The following is a 16,327-nucleotide window of genomic DNA, read 5'->3' as shown; positions in this document are numbered from 1 at the left end:
TATCTGAGTGTGGTTTTGATTTGTATTTCCCTGATAAGGAGCGACGTTGAACATCTTTTCATGTGCCTGTTGGCCATCCGGATGTCTTCTTTAGAGAAGTGTCTATTCATGTTTTCTGCCCATTTCTTCACTGGGTTATTTGTTTTTCGGGTGTGGAGTTTGATGAGCTCTTTATAGATTTTGGATACTAGCCCTTTGTCCGATGTGTCATTTGCAAATATCTTTTCCCATTCCGTTGGTTGCCTTTTAGTTTTGTTGGTTGTTTCCTTTGCTGTGCAGAAGCTTTTTATCTTCATAAGGTCCCAGTAATTCACTTTTGCTTTTAATTCCCTTGCCTTTGGGGATGTGCCAAGTAAGAGATTGCTACGGCTGAGGTCAGAGAGGTCTTTTCCTGCTTTCTCCTCTAAGGTTTTGATGGTTTCCTGTCTCACATTCAGGTCCTTTATCCATTTTGAGTTTATTTTTGTGAATGGTGTGAGAAAGTGGTCTAGTTTCAACCTTCTGCATGTTGCTGTCCAGTTCTCCCAGCACCATTTGTTAAAGAGACTGTCTTTTTTCCATTGGATGTTCTTTCCTGCTTTGTCAAAGATGAGTTGGCCATACGTTTGTGGGTCTAGTTCTGGGGTTTCTATTCTATTCCATTGGTCTATGTGTCTGTTTTTATGCCAATACCATACTGACTTGATGATGACAGCTTTGTAGTAGAGGCTAAAGTCTGGGATTGTGATGCCTCCTGCTTTGGTCTTCTTCTTCAAAATTACTTTGGCTATTCGGGGCCTTTTGTGGTTCCATATGAATTTTAGGATTGCTTGTTCTAGTTTCGAGAAGAATGCTGGTGCAATTTTGATTGGGATTGCATTGAATCTGTAGATAGCTTTGGGTAGTATTGACATTTTGACAATATTTATTCTTCCAATCCATGAGCAGGGAATGTCTTTCCATTTCTTTATATCTTCTTCAATTACCTGCATAAGCTTTCTATAGTTTTCAGCATACAGATCTTTTACATCTTTGGTTAGATTTATTCCTAGGTATTTTATGCTTCTTGGTGCAATTGTGAATGGGATCAGTTTCTTCATTTGTCTTTCTGTTGCTTCATTGTTAGTGTATAAGAATGCAACTGATTTCTGCACATTGATTTTGTATCCTGCAACTTTGCTGAATTCATGTATCAGTTCTAGCAGACTTTTGGTGGAGTCTATCGGATTTTCCATGTATAATATCATGTCATCTGCAAAAAGCGAAAGCTTGACTTCGTCTTTGCCAATTTTGATGCCTTTGATTTCCCTTTGTTGTCTGATTGCTGATGCTAGAACTTCCAGCACTATATTAAACAACAGCGGTGACAGTGGGCATCCCTGTCGTGTTCCTGATCTCAGGGAAAAAGCTCTCAGTTTTTCCCCGTTGAGGATGATGTTAGCTGTGGGCTTTTCATAAATGGCCTTTATGATCTTTAAGTATGTTCCTTCTATCCCGACTTTCTCAAGGGTTTTTATTAAGAAAGGGTGCTGGATTTTGTCAAAGGCCTTTTCTGCATCGATTGACAGGATCATATGGTTCTTCTCTTTTTTTTTGTTAATGTGATGTATCACGTTGATCGATTTGCGAATGTTGAACCAGCCCTGCATCCCAGGAATGAATCCCACTTGATCATGGTGAATAATTCTTTTTATATGCTGTTGAATTCGATTTGCTAGTATCTTATTGAGAATTTTTGCATCCATATTCATCAGAGATATTGGCCTGTAGTTCTCTTTTTTTACTGGGTCTCTGTCTGGTTTAGGAATCAAAGTAATACTGGCTTCATAGAATGAGTCTGGAAGTTTTCCTTCCCTTTCTATTTCTTGGAATAGCTTGAGAAGGATAGGTATTATCTCTGCTTTAAATGTCTGGTAGAACTCCCCTGGGAAGCCATCTGGTCCTGGACTCTTATTTGTTGGGAGATTTTTGATAACCGATTCAATTTCTTCGCTGGTGATGGGTCTGTTCAAGCTTTCTATTTCCTCCTGATTGAGTTTTGGAAGAGTGTGGGTGTTTAGAAATTTGTCCATTTCTTCCAGGTTGTCCAATTTGCTGGCATATAATTTTTCATAGTATTCCCTGATAATTGTTTGTATCTCTGAGGGATTGGTTGTAATCATTCCATTTTCATTCATGATTTTATCTATTTGGGTCATCTCCCTTTTCTTTTTGAGAAGCCTGGCTAGAGGTTTGTCAATTTTGTTTATTTTTTCAAAAAACCAACTCTTGGTTTCGTTGATCTGCTCTACAGTTTTTTTAGATTCTATATTGTTTATTTCTGCTCTGATCTTTATTATTTCTCTTCTTCTGCTGGGTTTAGGCTGCCTTTGCTGTTCTGCTTCTATTTCCTTTAGGTGTGCTGTTAGATTTTGTATTTGGGATTTTTCTTGTTTCTTGAGATAGGCCTGGATTGCAATGTATTTTCCTCTCAGGACTGCCTTCGCTGCATCCCAAAGCGTTTGGATTGTTGTATTTTCATTTTCGTTTGTTTCCATATATATTTTAATTTCTTCTCTAATTGCCTGGTTGACCCACTCATTCGTTAGTAGGGTGTTCTTTAACCTCCATGCTTTTGGAGGTTTTCCAGACTTTTTCCTGTGGTTGATTTCAAGCTTCATAGCATTGTGGTCTGAAAGTATGCATGGTATAATTTCAATTCTTGTAAACTTATGAAGGGCTGTTTTGTGACCCAGTATATGATCTATCTTGGAGAATGTTCCATGTGCACTCGAGAAGAAACTATATTCTGTTGCTTTGGGATGCAGAGTTCTAAATATATCTGTCAAGTCCATCTGATCCAATGTATCATTCAGGGCCCTTGTTTCTTTATTGACTGTGTGTCTAGATGATCTATCCATTTCTGTAAGTGGGGTGTTAAAGTCCCCTGCAATGACCACACTCTTATCAATAAAGTTGCTTATGTTTATGAGTAATTGTTTTATATATCTGGGGGCTCGGGTATTTGGCGCATAGACATTTATAATAGTTAGCTCTTCCTGGTGGATAGACCCTGTGATTATTATATAATGCCCTTCTTCATCTCTTGTTACAGCCTTTAATTTAAAGTCTAGTTTGTCTGATATAAGTATGGCTACCCCAGCTTTCTTTTGGCTTCCAGGAGCATGATAAATAGTTCTCCATCCCCTCACTCTCAATCTAAAGGTGTCCTCAGATCTAAAATGAGTCTCTTGTAGACAGCAAATAGATGGGTCTTGTTTTTTTATCCATTCTGATACCCTATGTCTTTTAGTTGGCGCATTTAATCCATTTACATTCAGTGTTATTATAGAAAGATATGGGTTTAGAGTCATTGTGATGTCTGTATGTTTTATGCTTGTAGTGATGTCTCTGGTACTTTGTCTCACAGGATCCCCCTTAGGATCTCTTGTAGGGCTGGTTTCGTGGTGACAAATTCCTTCAGTTTTTGTTTGTTTGGGAAGACCTTTATCTCTCCTTCTATTCTAAATGACAGACTTGCTGGATAAAGGATTCTCGGCTGCATATTTTTTCTGTTTAGCACACTGTAGATATCGTGCCAAGCCTTTCTGGCCTGCCAAGTTTCAAAGGAGAGATCAGTCACGAGTCTTATAGGTCTCCCTTTATAAGTGAGGGCACGTTTATCCCTTGCTGCTTTCAGAATTTTCTCTTTATCCTTGTATTTTGCCAGTTTCACTATGATATGTCGTGCCGAAGATCGATTCAAGTTACGTCTGAAGGGAGTTCTCTGTGCCTCTTGGATTTCAATGCCTTTTTCCTTCCCCAGTTCAGGGAAGTTCTCAGCTATAATTTGTTCAAGTACCCCTTCAGCACCTTTCCCTCTCTCTTCCTCCTCTGGGATACCAATTATGCGTATATTATTTTTTTTTAGTGTATCACTTAGTTCTCTAATTTTCCCCTCATACTCCTGGATTTTTTTATCTCTCTTTCTTTCAGCTTCCTCTTTCTCCATAACTTTATCTTCTAGTTCACCTATTCTCTCCTCTGCCTCTTCAAGCCGAGCCATCGTGGATTCCATTTTGTTTTGCATTTCGTTTAAAGCGTTTTTCAACTCCTCGTGACTGTTCCTTAGTCCCTCGATCTTTGTGGCAAGAGATTCTCTGCTGTCCTGTATACTGTTTTCAAGCCCAGCGATTAATTTTATGACTATTATTCTAGATTCACTTTCTGTTATATTATTTAAATCCTTTTTGATCAGTTCATTAGCTGTTGTTATTTCCTGGAGATTCTTCTGAGGGGAATTCTTCCGTTTGGTCATTTTGGAGAGTCCCTTGCGTGGTGAGGACCTGCAGGGCACTTCCCCTGTGCTGTGGTGTATAACTGGAGTTAGTGGGCGGGGCCGCAGTCCGACCTGATGTCTGCCCCCAGCCCACTGCTGGGGCCACAGTCAGACTGGTGTGTGCCTTCTCTTCCCTTCTCCTAGGGGCGGGATTCACTGTGGGGTGGCGTGTCCCGTCTGGGCTACTTGCACACTGCCAGGCTTGTGGTGCTGGGGATCTGGCGGATTAGCTGGGGTGGGTAGGCAAGGTGCACGGGGGGTGGAGGGGCAGGCTTAGCTCGCTTCTCCTTAGGTGATCCACTCCAGGAGGAGCCCTGTGGCAGCGGGAGGGAGTCAGATCCGCTGCCGGAGGTTTGGCTCCGCAGAAGCACAGAGTTGGGTGTTTGCGCGGAGCGAGCAAGTTCCCTGGCAGGAACTGGTTCCCTTTGGGATTTTGGCTGGGGGATGGGCGGGGGAGATGGCGCTGGCGCCTTTGTTCCCCGCCAAGCTGAGCTCTGCCGTCCGGGGGCTCAGCAGCTCTCCCTCCCTTTGTCCTCCAGCCTTCCCGCTTTCCGAGCAGAGCTGTTAACTTATGACCTCCCAGACGCTAAGTCGCGCTTGGTGTCGGAACACAGTCTGTCCGGCCCCTCCGCTTTTGCCAGCCAGACTCGGGGGCTCTGCTTGGCCGGCGAGCCGCCCCTCCGCCCCGGCTCCCTCCCGCCAGTCCGTGGAGCGCGCACCGCCTCACCGCCCTTCCTACCCTCTTCCGTGGGCCTCTAGTCTGCGCTTGACTCCGGAGACTCCCTTCTGCTAATCCTCTGGCGGTTTTCTGGGTTCTTTAGGCAGGTGTAGGTGGAATCTAAGTGATCGGCAGGACGCGTTGTGAGCCCCGCGTCCTCCTACGCCGCCATCTTCCGGAACCTCCTATTTTTTTAATTTTTAAAATATTTTTTTAATATTTATTTATTTTTGAGAGAGAGAGAGAGATTGAGAGAGACAGAGCATGAGCAGGAGAGGGGCAGAGAGAGAGGGAGACACAGAACCTACAGCAGACTCCAGGCTCTGAGCTGTCAGCACACAGCCTGACATGGGGCTCCAACCCACAAGTTGTGAGGTCATGACCTGAGCTAAAGTTGGATGCTTAATCAACTGAGCCACCCGGATGCCCCACCTATCAATAATTACTTTAAATGTAAATAGTCTAAATTTTCCCATCAAAAGACACAGTGTGACTGAATCTATCAAGAAAACACTTATATGTTGCCTACAAGAGACACATTTCAGACACATGAAAAGATGTTCAACACCACTCATCATCAGGGAAATGCAAATCAAAACCACAATCAGATATCAATCCACACCCGTCATAATGGCTAGAATCAATAACACAAGAAATAACAAGTGTTGGCAAAGATGTGGAACAAAAATGAACCTGTGTATGCTGTTGATGGGAATGAAAACTGGTGCAGCAACTGTGGAAGACAGTATTTTTTGAGGTCTTCAAAAAATTAAAATTAGCATTAGTTTATGATCAGGTAATTCCACTACTGGCTATTTATCCAAAGAATACAGAAACACTGATTCAAAAGGATATACGCCTCCCTATGTTTATTCCAGAATTATTTACAAAACCAAATTATAGATGCAGCCCCTATGGGTAAAGAAGATGTGATAGAATGTGAAATATGATGGAATATTACTCAGCCATAAAAAAGAATGAAATTTTGCTGCTCACAACAGTATGGATGGAACTTGAGGGTATAATGCTAAGTGAAGCAAGTCAGTCAGAGAAAACAGATACCATAAGATCTCACTCATACGTGGAATTTAAGAAACAAAACAAATGAACAAAGTACAAAAGGGACAAAAAAAACCCCAGACTTTAAATACAGATACCAAGCTGGGGGTTGCCAGAGGTTGGGAGAGGAACATAGTGAAATAAAGGGGGATTAAGAGTATACTATTGCGGGGGCGCCTGAGTGGCTCAGTTGGTTGAGCGTCCAACTTCGGCTCAGGTCATGATCTTGCGGCCAGTGAGTTCAAGCCCCTCATTGGGCTCTGTGCTGACAGCTCAGAGCCTGGAGCCTGTTTCAGATTCTGTGTCTCCCTCTCTCTCTGACCCTCCCCCGTTCATACTCTGTCTCTCTCTGTCTCAAAAATAAATAAACGTTAAAAAAAAATTTTAAAAAAAGAGTATACTATTCTGATGAGCACTGAGTAATACATAAAATCACTGAAAAGAAAAATAAGATAAAATAAAATAAAACTTGAGTAAATGCTATTACTCCTGCTTTATGTTTATTTGAAATATTTCCTAAATGCATATAAGAAAACTTTATATAAAAACTTCAAAATGAATACAATGAGCTGAAAAGGTCTACCTGCGATTTTAGTTGCTGTGGTGCGTGTTAATACAAACTGATTTTCTATATATATAGGCAAAAATTCAGAAGCTCCAATAAGAACTAAAGATTCTGAAGCTTTGGTCAGAGCTAGGCATATAAATACTGGATTCTTCATCAGAACCTGAAATAGAAATAAGTCATATTCAAATTATTTTATGTTGTTAGGTAAAGAAAAACAGATTTATTCACTCATATGTTAATGAGCAATCAACAAAATTTTACCTTTCACAATCTAAACTGGAAATGCATTATTATATGTATAATATATATACGTATATAATATACATATATATATTGCATATATATATAAAATGTGCATATATATATATATATAAATTTGCAATTCACCAGTATACAAATACTGTTAAAGACATGTAGTGTTTAAACCATTTTTATTTGTAATTCTACCTCTAAAATTTTTATTTGTAAGTCTGGCCGTTTGCTAGGAAACTTAAGGGAAACTAGATGCCATTAACCAGATGTCTAGAATGTCCCTTTACTTTTATCTACTTTTTTTCCTTAACAAATTTTTTTACTTAACTAAAAAATGAAACAAAGATAATTTAAGCAACACTCAAGTAAAATCACTAGTATTACACACAATTAAGATTCTATAATATTTTACTCCCGGGAATTCCATACAGAGTAAAGTCATTTAAATTCTGCATTTTAGTCAATTTTTTGGAACTTACTGAGAAACCTGACAAAGATGTATAGTCATGGTTTACTATTACCTATCATACTACTACACTATACATAGTAATTAACATGACAATAATTAACATTAAAGTATTAATTTTCAAACAGATTTCTGTATTTCCTATATATGTACATATCTTTGAAATTTTCAGTGGTGTTTTATTTGTATATTCTTAAAATAACTTAATTTTTTTTCTAGTCCTAAACACCACTTTTTTAATCTAAACATATTCTGTATATTAATTTAACTCATCTTCTGAGTGCTATCTAACTTTACAAAGTGTGATTCCACCATACTCATCCACTCCCACAGCATTAAATGCTTAGGCTCAGTTCCACTCCCACTGTCACAAACAAGGCTACATTAAACATCCCTGTGCATGCACCATCAAGGACTAGGGTAGAACGCCTTTGGAAATACATACTCTAGAACGGGATTGCTAGGGCATTGACATTTAGTACATCATTTCTCTAGAATTTTTTTCCCAAAACAATCCCACCATAATGTAAGAGAGTTCTATTTTCTTCATGTAGCAACTTATACTTTTTATAAAATCCATTAAAGCAATATTTTCAGTTCCACATTCCCTTCCAGAATTTTGCCATTCTCTCATCAGGAGGCAATGACCTTGGAAAAGTCCTTTATGACTGTCTCAACAAAGCATGTGATGCAGCATGACTTCTGATGTTGGGTCATAAAATGACAATCTGACTTCTGCTATGTACTCCCACTCTCTTAGGACTCTGGCCTTGGAACTCTTTCACCATGTTATAAGAAAGCCCAGATCAGATGGAGAGGCCATCTGTGGGTATTTCAGCAAACAACCAGTACCAAAAGCTAATATTTGAGTAAATAAGCCTCCAGACGATTTTATTTTCCAGACTTTACTTTAGCTGACAAGTCGATCTGAAAGGGATAAGCCATAGAGTACCTTAGTGGCTCAGTGGGTTAAGGGGCTGACTTAGGCTCAGGTCATGACCTCATAGGTTGTGAGTTCCAGCCCTGCATCAGGATCTGTGATGGCAGCTCAGATCCTGGATGCTGTTTTCTATTTTGTGTCTCCCTCTCTCTCTGCTCCTCCCCTGCTCACACTCTGTCTCTCTCTCTCTCTCAAAAATAAACATTAAAAAAAGTATATTTGAAAGGAGCAAGGCCTGACAAAACTGCTGATTAATGAACAAAATCATGTTTTATTATTTTAAGCCACTAAGTTTTGGGGTGGTTTGTCATGTAGCAGTAGATAACTGGTACACCCCACATAATCACAAACACTTGATATTATTAGCTGGCTTTTAAAATTTAGCCATGCTGATGGATGTGAAGCAGTGCCACAATATGCTTCCTTAAATTCAAATCCAATTGAGCATTTCTTCATGTAATTCATAGCTATTTAGGATTTGTTACTGTGTGCAAACTGTCTATTCATATTTTTATTAGGCTTTCTGAAATTCCTACACAGATTTTCCAATAATTTGTTCATTCTAAATACCAATCTCTTGTTGGGTTGAAAGAACTGTCACTCATCTTTTAACATTGTCTACGGTTTCCTTCATAGAACCGAAATCTTTGATCCATAAATTTTTACTTCGTATTTTACAATACTGCAAACTTGTTTAACCTTTCCTACCTCTATGTCACAAGATATGTCTTTCACGGTTTAGCGTTAACTGTGTTGTTTTTTTCTAATCACATTTTATTAACCTAGAAATCACCTATGTGTATGATATGAAATAGAAATCCAACTTCATTTCACCACACAGAGAACCAAACTTGTCATCACATCTACTGAGCAACTATCCCTGCAGTGCCTATTCTATCGCATGGCAAGTTCTTATATGTATTAGTCTGTTATTGAGTTCTATCTTCCATTCCACTGGACTATACCATGGTTTTATAAGAAATGGTAGTATGTATTAGATATAACAGGCAGAATAAGGAACAGAAAACCTAGCTTTTATCTTGGCTCTGCAATTGATTTTTGAAACAATAATCAGCAAATAGCAGTCTCTACGTATCTTATTTTTAGGCGGTATTTTATAATACACAAGAGTACACAAGAGTAATGGCATTAGAGTCAGGCATGTGAGAGGTTTTTATATTCTTTTTTTGAGAGGTTTTTATATTTTTAACTTCAATTCGGCCAACCCTATGTGTCTTTTGTCTGTGTGCATGTGTATCCAAAGATATACATGTCTTTGGAGAAATTACTCATCCTCTTTAAATTACTGGTTCATCATCTATAAGATAGAAATGATAATATCTATACCTCCAAGTGATCAAGAGAATTGAATATATGTAATAATTTAATTTCTGCCATATAGAAGGTACCCAGGAAAGAATACAAATCATTTTCATAAGTTATAAAATAAGAAGGTCACACTAGATTATTAGATTTGTTGTTGCAAACTATGGTGTGCTTTAAGTCATTTGGAGGGTATAAAACACAGATTGCCAGATCCTACTTTCAGTAGGTCTGGAGTAGGACCTAAGAATTTGCATTTTTAACAAATTCCCAGGTGATGATGATGATGATGATGATGTTGGTGGTGGTGGTGGTGGTGGTCTAGGCCCCACACTAAGAACCACTGTACTAGATAATTTTTGTGTTTGGACTCTTTAGAATTAAAATGAACAGACTCATAGTTTAATCCAATTGATGAAACTTATTATAATGTTACACTGTAAAGAGAGAAAGCCAAAAACACTTTCTAAGTAGCTGAATAATTCAGCACTCATAAAGAAACAACATCATTCAGACTCAAACAGCAGCTTATCTTGTCTCCATTGCTTTGTCTTAATTGCTTCAAAGGCCCAGATACTCAGTTTCTTTCTGTCAGCTTATTGTGTCTATATCTACTTCTATTACAGCTACTTAGTATATTCTCTCTCCATTTGCTTCTCTGTCTCAATGGCCTTTTCTCATTCATTTTCTTGATGTCAATTTATTAAAGCTCCCTTCTGACCATTTATACTCTCTTAAGAAAGAGAAATTAGTCAGTTTATAGCAGGTTTCCTGATTGGATATTTTTCTCAAGATATTTGATAAGTTTTTGGGAAATCTAAAGATGGCTGTCTTGGGCTCAAGTGCTGATCTCAGACCTAGTTTTAACTAGGACATTTAAACTACATCATATAGAACATGGCAATTAATGCACAACACTACACTTCTGGGTTTCTTCAGAAAGGGCTGTGGGCGCTTTATTCAGAAAGAACATGTGAGCATAGCAAGCAAACACTCAGAATGCAAAGGACCTTTCCAATAAAATGTCCAGGCTTACCTTTTAAATAAATAAATAAATAAATAAATAAATAAATAAATAAATAAATATTCTTTTATTAAATATAAATATGGGAGGCAAAGAAAAAGGCCAGACATACAAATCAGTATTCAAGGAATTTCATGTAGTAAACTCAGGCTTAATTATGGTAGATGTTGATATACAAAAGGAGAAATCAAATTAGTTCTTTACAGTAGTGGATAATTTTATGCAACAGCCATATCTTGTAGTACTGTGGCTCTCAGCCCTAGTCCATTACAGAGTTGGTCTAAAACCAAGGTCTTTATCATACCAGAGGAGGTTCATGTTGGTCTGGGAGGTATGATTTCAAACTAGACTAGGTACTCCTTAATGTACTTAGAGTCTGAAATAAGGACAGGATCAGCAAAATATAAAGTATATGGAAGAGTGGCCACAGACAAGTAGACTAAGGTTCAGGACAGGGCTCGAGTAACAGTGGAAAGAAATGTTAACAAGGAAACTAATGCAGAGCAATGATGCAAGAGAGGAAAGAGTTCCTAAAGACTCAACCAAGGTTCATTGGAGATGGGGTGTATAATGTCCCAATTAATTGGGGAACTTTTTCTTCTATGTGGTAAAAGCATTAATCTACTTCCTACCCTAATCAAGGCAGCATGACAAGAAACAATGATCTTGCCAATAAAAGGCCTTCGTGTCTACAAGCAAATAGGAGGAAAACATAAGCTGAAGAGGACACCAATAAACTTCCTTGAACTTCTCAAGTGTTTTACTGATCACTTAACTTCTCCCTTGCTCTGGTCTTCATTCCTTATGATGAAATATCTATAGTTAGCCATAGAAAGTAATGCTTATCTTTATTAAATCTGCCAATAAGAGTACAATATCTCATGTAGAGAATGCTGTTTTTTTTCAAGTTTAAAAATGTTTCAGCCCTCTATCCTGAAATTTCACTCACTCTCCTTCCACACCAATTTATTTGGTCAAACCTAGTAGACAACTCAGAGACTGAAACTAGTATATTATGTCCTGACATAAACATAAGCAATAAATACATTTTTAAAAATTATGTTACTTATGTCAAATGTAAATTGATTTTAGTATCTATAATAGTAATTTACTTGCTTTCCAAGGAAATTCAGTATTTTGACTACCAATAGAATAATATCTAAATACTTTGGATCCTAGCTTCCTTTGATAGATTCTGTCATCCACTTACAGTCAAATACAAACAATGAATAACACTTTATATTTGTTTGGTCTTTATCATTCAAAAAGTTCTTTATTATCATGATAGTCATTGACACTTCTTTGTTCACTGGAGTTTTAGTATGTAAATGTCTTCCCTGTTAATAAGGTGTGAAACTTTAGGTAGGAGATGAAGAAAAAGAAGGTAAAAGTGCTGATCTCTCTACTCCATACATTTAAAAAGTTTTCTCCTGGGGCGCCTGGGTGGCTCCATCGGTTGAGCGCCGACTTCGGCTCAGGTCACGATCTCGCGGTCCGTGAGTTCGAGCCCCGCATCGGGCCCCTGTGCTGACAGCTCAGAGCCTGGAGCCTGTTTCAGATTCTGTGTCTCCCTCTCTCTGACCCTCCCCCGTTCATGCTCTGTCTCTCTCTGTCTCAAAAATAAATAAACGTTAAAAAAAAAAAATAAAAAAAATAAAAAAATAAAAAGTTTTCTCCTATAAAATCTTATTCCTTGGGGTGCCTGGGTGGCTCAGTCAGTTAAGCCTCCAACTTCGGCTCAGGTCATGATATCACAATTCATGAGTTTGAGCCCTGAGTCAAGCTCTGTGCTGACAGCTCAGAGCCTGTAGCCTGTTTTGGGTTCTGTGTCTCCCTCTCTCTCTATTCCTCCCTCCCTCCCTCCCTCTCTCTCTCTCTCAAAAATAAAGATTAATTTTTTTAAATTTTATTCCTTACCTGCTTCCAGCCAGTCTTAATTTCATTTTTTTCTTTTCCCTGACTTATTTCCTAATTTCCAAGCTTTCTCTTTTTATTCTTTTAAAATATACTTCTAATCTATTATATTCTGAGATCTATAGACTATTATTGCTCTTAGTCATTTTTCTTTCTGTTCTTCAAGTTAATGCCATTGACTTTTTATTTATAACATTTCATCTCATGGATATTATAACTTTATAAAAATGTTAAGTATTTTGTCTCTATTTTAGCTTGTTATCTTTTATTCATGCCCATTTTTTCTATTTGTAATTTTTTTTTTATTTTATTCATTTTTGAGACAGAGAGAGAGAGACAGAGCATGAACAGGGGAGGGGCAGAGAGAGAGAGGGAGACACAGAATCGGAAGCAGGCTCCAGGCTCTGAGCCATCAGCCCAGAGCCCGACGCGGGGCTCGAACTCACAGACCGCGAGATCGTGACCTGAGCTGAAGTCGGACGCTTAACCGACGGAGCCACCCAGGCGCCCCTCTATTTGTAAATTAAAATTATCTTTACTAACATTTGAATAAAACTATTGTGTTTCCTTAACTGATTAATTTTCTAAAATATATAAATAAGGAACAGCAAGAAATAGGTAACAGTAAAGAGAATTCATTCTAAAAATAGCCACTTCTCTGGCTTTTAATTAAAATTTATGATAAAAAGACTTGTTTAAAAAATCTATGTCTAGAAAATCAGGAGATGTGTTTTTTAACTAGCTGTTAGTAGTCTTATGATGATGGTGATACATTTCACTGATTGGAATAATTTGCTTGCTGGAATTATTTTATGTCATTTCTTATATTAGGAGCTTGTAAACAGACATTGAACTTCAAGCAAATAGTACCAATTAAGTCTCATGAACCAGGAAATATTGAACTATAGGATTAGTAATGCAGGAAAACAATAGATATTTATTCCATCAAATTTTTCAATTAGTCTTTTAAATTTATTTTCTAGTTGATAACCCACTCTTATCAAGATAGAAAGAAAATCTTAAGAAGTTTTCCCCTGTATTTTTGGTGTACTTTCCTTCCCTAAACTAAAATCAGAAATATCTCAAGAAGGCATTCATATTTATTATGTATTTATTGAGTTTTTATTATGGGCTATGTGGTAATCTATACACCTTGCATTCCTATGAAGAAGGTACCATTATTGCACCAGTTTTTTAGAGGCTCAGAAAGGTTAAAATACCATATTTCATGGACTCTAAGATACTATCAACAGTAAGAAACACCATTATTTTATGTACCACCAAGAAAAAAAAAATTACTGCCAATGACATAACAATACAATGCTTTAAGAAAAGTCCTATACTATGCAGATATTAGTTTCACCAGCTTTTGAAATATATTAGATCTACTAAGAAGGACTTGCCAATTTTTCCTGACTCAGTTGCACAGTTCGGCACGTGGTAGGCAGTCCTTTATCAGGTATCTTAATATAAGAACAATAATGCTATCTCCTTTAGCAGCTTTCTTAATAAGAGAACAATAATGCTATCTCTACTTATGGGACTCCTTTACTTAAGTTTCATAAAACACTTGGATGTTATTTGCAAGAAAATGTGAACTAGCGGTCATTCGTTCAACATCAAATGTTTGCTTTACTAATATCAAAATTATATTCTGTTGTTGTTTCTTTCTAGATATATAATGACTTCATAACTCAATGCTTAAATACTGCATCATCTTTTTGAAGAGTTAACCCAGCGGTTTCGCCTACTATGGACAGTCCCACTAAAGTATATAACTTACTTAAGGTAATGATAATATGAATGGCCATGACCATTTAACCCATACTTAGCCAATATCTACTTAGCCAATATCTACTATGTCACAATCACATGCTGCTTTACAGTTATTTCAAGGCTCCATCAATTTAATACCAACCCAATTTTAAATATGCTTAAATGTAAAGGAAAAAAGTGTGTCTTAGAATCAAAGAAATATGGACATTTACATTAGGTCTCACCATTAGTGAGTGCTATATAATATCCCTGCTGGGTAGTCCTACTAGTGGTCAGGCCTACTAACAGATAAGAACCTATGGATGAGGAGAGATCTGATGTATCATTAGCCTTTTACCTCTTGGATAACCAATAGAGCACAAAGAGAAGGATAGAGCTTGCTCTCTCTAAAACTTTTTACCAAAGGAGAATAGGATGCTACTCCTCAGGGGTCAGCATCTCTAGCATCTCATCTGACTTTTGGGCTTAGATGAAAAGTAATAGACCCTACTGAAGAAAATCTCTCTGCCTAAAAGATCTACAACAGGCAAGCATAAACTCACCTTTAGTTCCACTTTCTACTCATTTCCAGAAAGTCATAGCATCTCTAGCCCCTGCCTGATAAGGGGTTATAGCCATTATCCACTGCTCAACTCCACTCTTCCTTGCATGAATTCTTTAATAAGCTGCATTGCTTACTTAAATGACTCATAATTAACCACCAACCTAGCAGAAAACACTGCCTGACTCCATTATTATCAGGGAAGACATGCCCTACTTTAATTTCACCAACATGGCTTGCTCCGTAGCTACATTTTACTAAGAAACGGAGCTTTGGCAGGTGCTACCCCATGAAATAAGGCAAACAGTGGGATTTTTTGTAATCTACTAGGCTTCCTAAAGTATGGCGCATTATCCCTGTTTTCTTTCTGAAACTCAGCCTGGTACATTGTTAAAGGAAAGAGCATAAGATACATAAGCTTTCTGTTGGATCCTAATATTACATGTCCATATGTAGGCTTTAGAACATCTGTTAGAACATCTGTTTCCCCATATTTTAGGCTTTAATTTCTTTTCTTATAAAAAAAAAACAAATTAATGCATATTTATTTTTAAGAGAGAGAGAAAGGCAGACTGCAAGCAGGGGAGGGGCAGAGAGAGGGGGAGACAAAGAATTGGAAGCAGGCTCCAGGCTCCGAGCTGTCAGCACAGAGCCCAACACAGGACTCAAAACCACAAACTGTGAGATCATGACCTGAGCCAACAAAGTCAGATACTTAATCAGCTGAGCCACTCTTTAATTTCTTTTCTTTAAGGCCCCAGAAACTCAAATCATGTTGACCTGTGGAAGGTTTTTTCTTCTTCGTACACAATTCATTGTCAGTAGCCCCGTATTTTATAAATGCCAAATAATTCTTTAATTGGTTCTTACAATTGGGTCTCATATGAATAAAAAAATTACTATTTATAATACCCAGAGAAAACCTCCTATAACACCCAAGTCATACTGCCTTTTCAACTCTTACCCCACTGTAATCCATTTTTTACCCAAAGTCATGTTTTAAAGTTCTTAAAACACTATTTCCTTACCTATATGAGTGACTTCCTATTGCATTAAAACCAAAATCTAAAGTTCTTACCATGCCCCACAAGGACCTTTGTGACCTAGCCTCTGCTTACTCTCTAACCTGTTATTCGTTCATTCTCCCCACCAAGCAACTATGCTCCAAATACACAAGGCTTCTCTGAACTGAACATTCTTAAAACTTTGCTGCTCCAAGATGTTTCCACATGTGTCTTTTATGCCTGGAATTTTATTAATGACCATTCTTCACATGGATAACTTCTCTTGCTTTAGGGTATTCCATTTAAATGCTCCCCATTCAGTGAAACCTACATTATTACTCCATAACTAAAGTACATTTTATGTAGAATTTTCCCTACACAATTGTCAATCAGTTGTTTTTAATCTCTGTATTTTTTAATGTTTATTTATTATGAAAGAGAAAGA

The 16,327-nt window shown here is 37.7% G+C and overlaps 1 protein-coding gene across 1 annotated transcript in view; it reads right to left on the bottom strand.

The window, feature by feature from the left end:
- Positions 1–6,657: 6,657 nt before the first annotated feature.
- The window catches only part of LOC125917926 (solute carrier organic anion transporter family member 6A1-like), a gene marked incomplete at its 3' end in the record, with an annotated part of 28,483 nt that continues 18,813 nt past the window's right edge, over positions 6,658–16,327 (bottom strand). Inside the window, exon 7 of the mRNA XM_049623994.1 lies at positions 6,658–6,802. Coding sequence (XP_049479951.1) covers positions 6,658–6,802 — 145 coding nt within the window. The remainder of the gene's footprint in view (positions 6,803–16,327) is intronic.

The sequence above is a fragment of the Panthera uncia genome, unplaced genomic scaffold (genome assembly GCF_023721935.1).
Source record: "Panthera uncia isolate 11264 unplaced genomic scaffold, Puncia_PCG_1.0 HiC_scaffold_307, whole genome shotgun sequence".
In the NCBI taxonomy this organism is placed as follows: Eukaryota; Metazoa; Chordata; class Mammalia; order Carnivora; family Felidae; genus Panthera; species Panthera uncia.
This window is presented reverse-complemented; position numbering and strand designations above follow the sequence as displayed.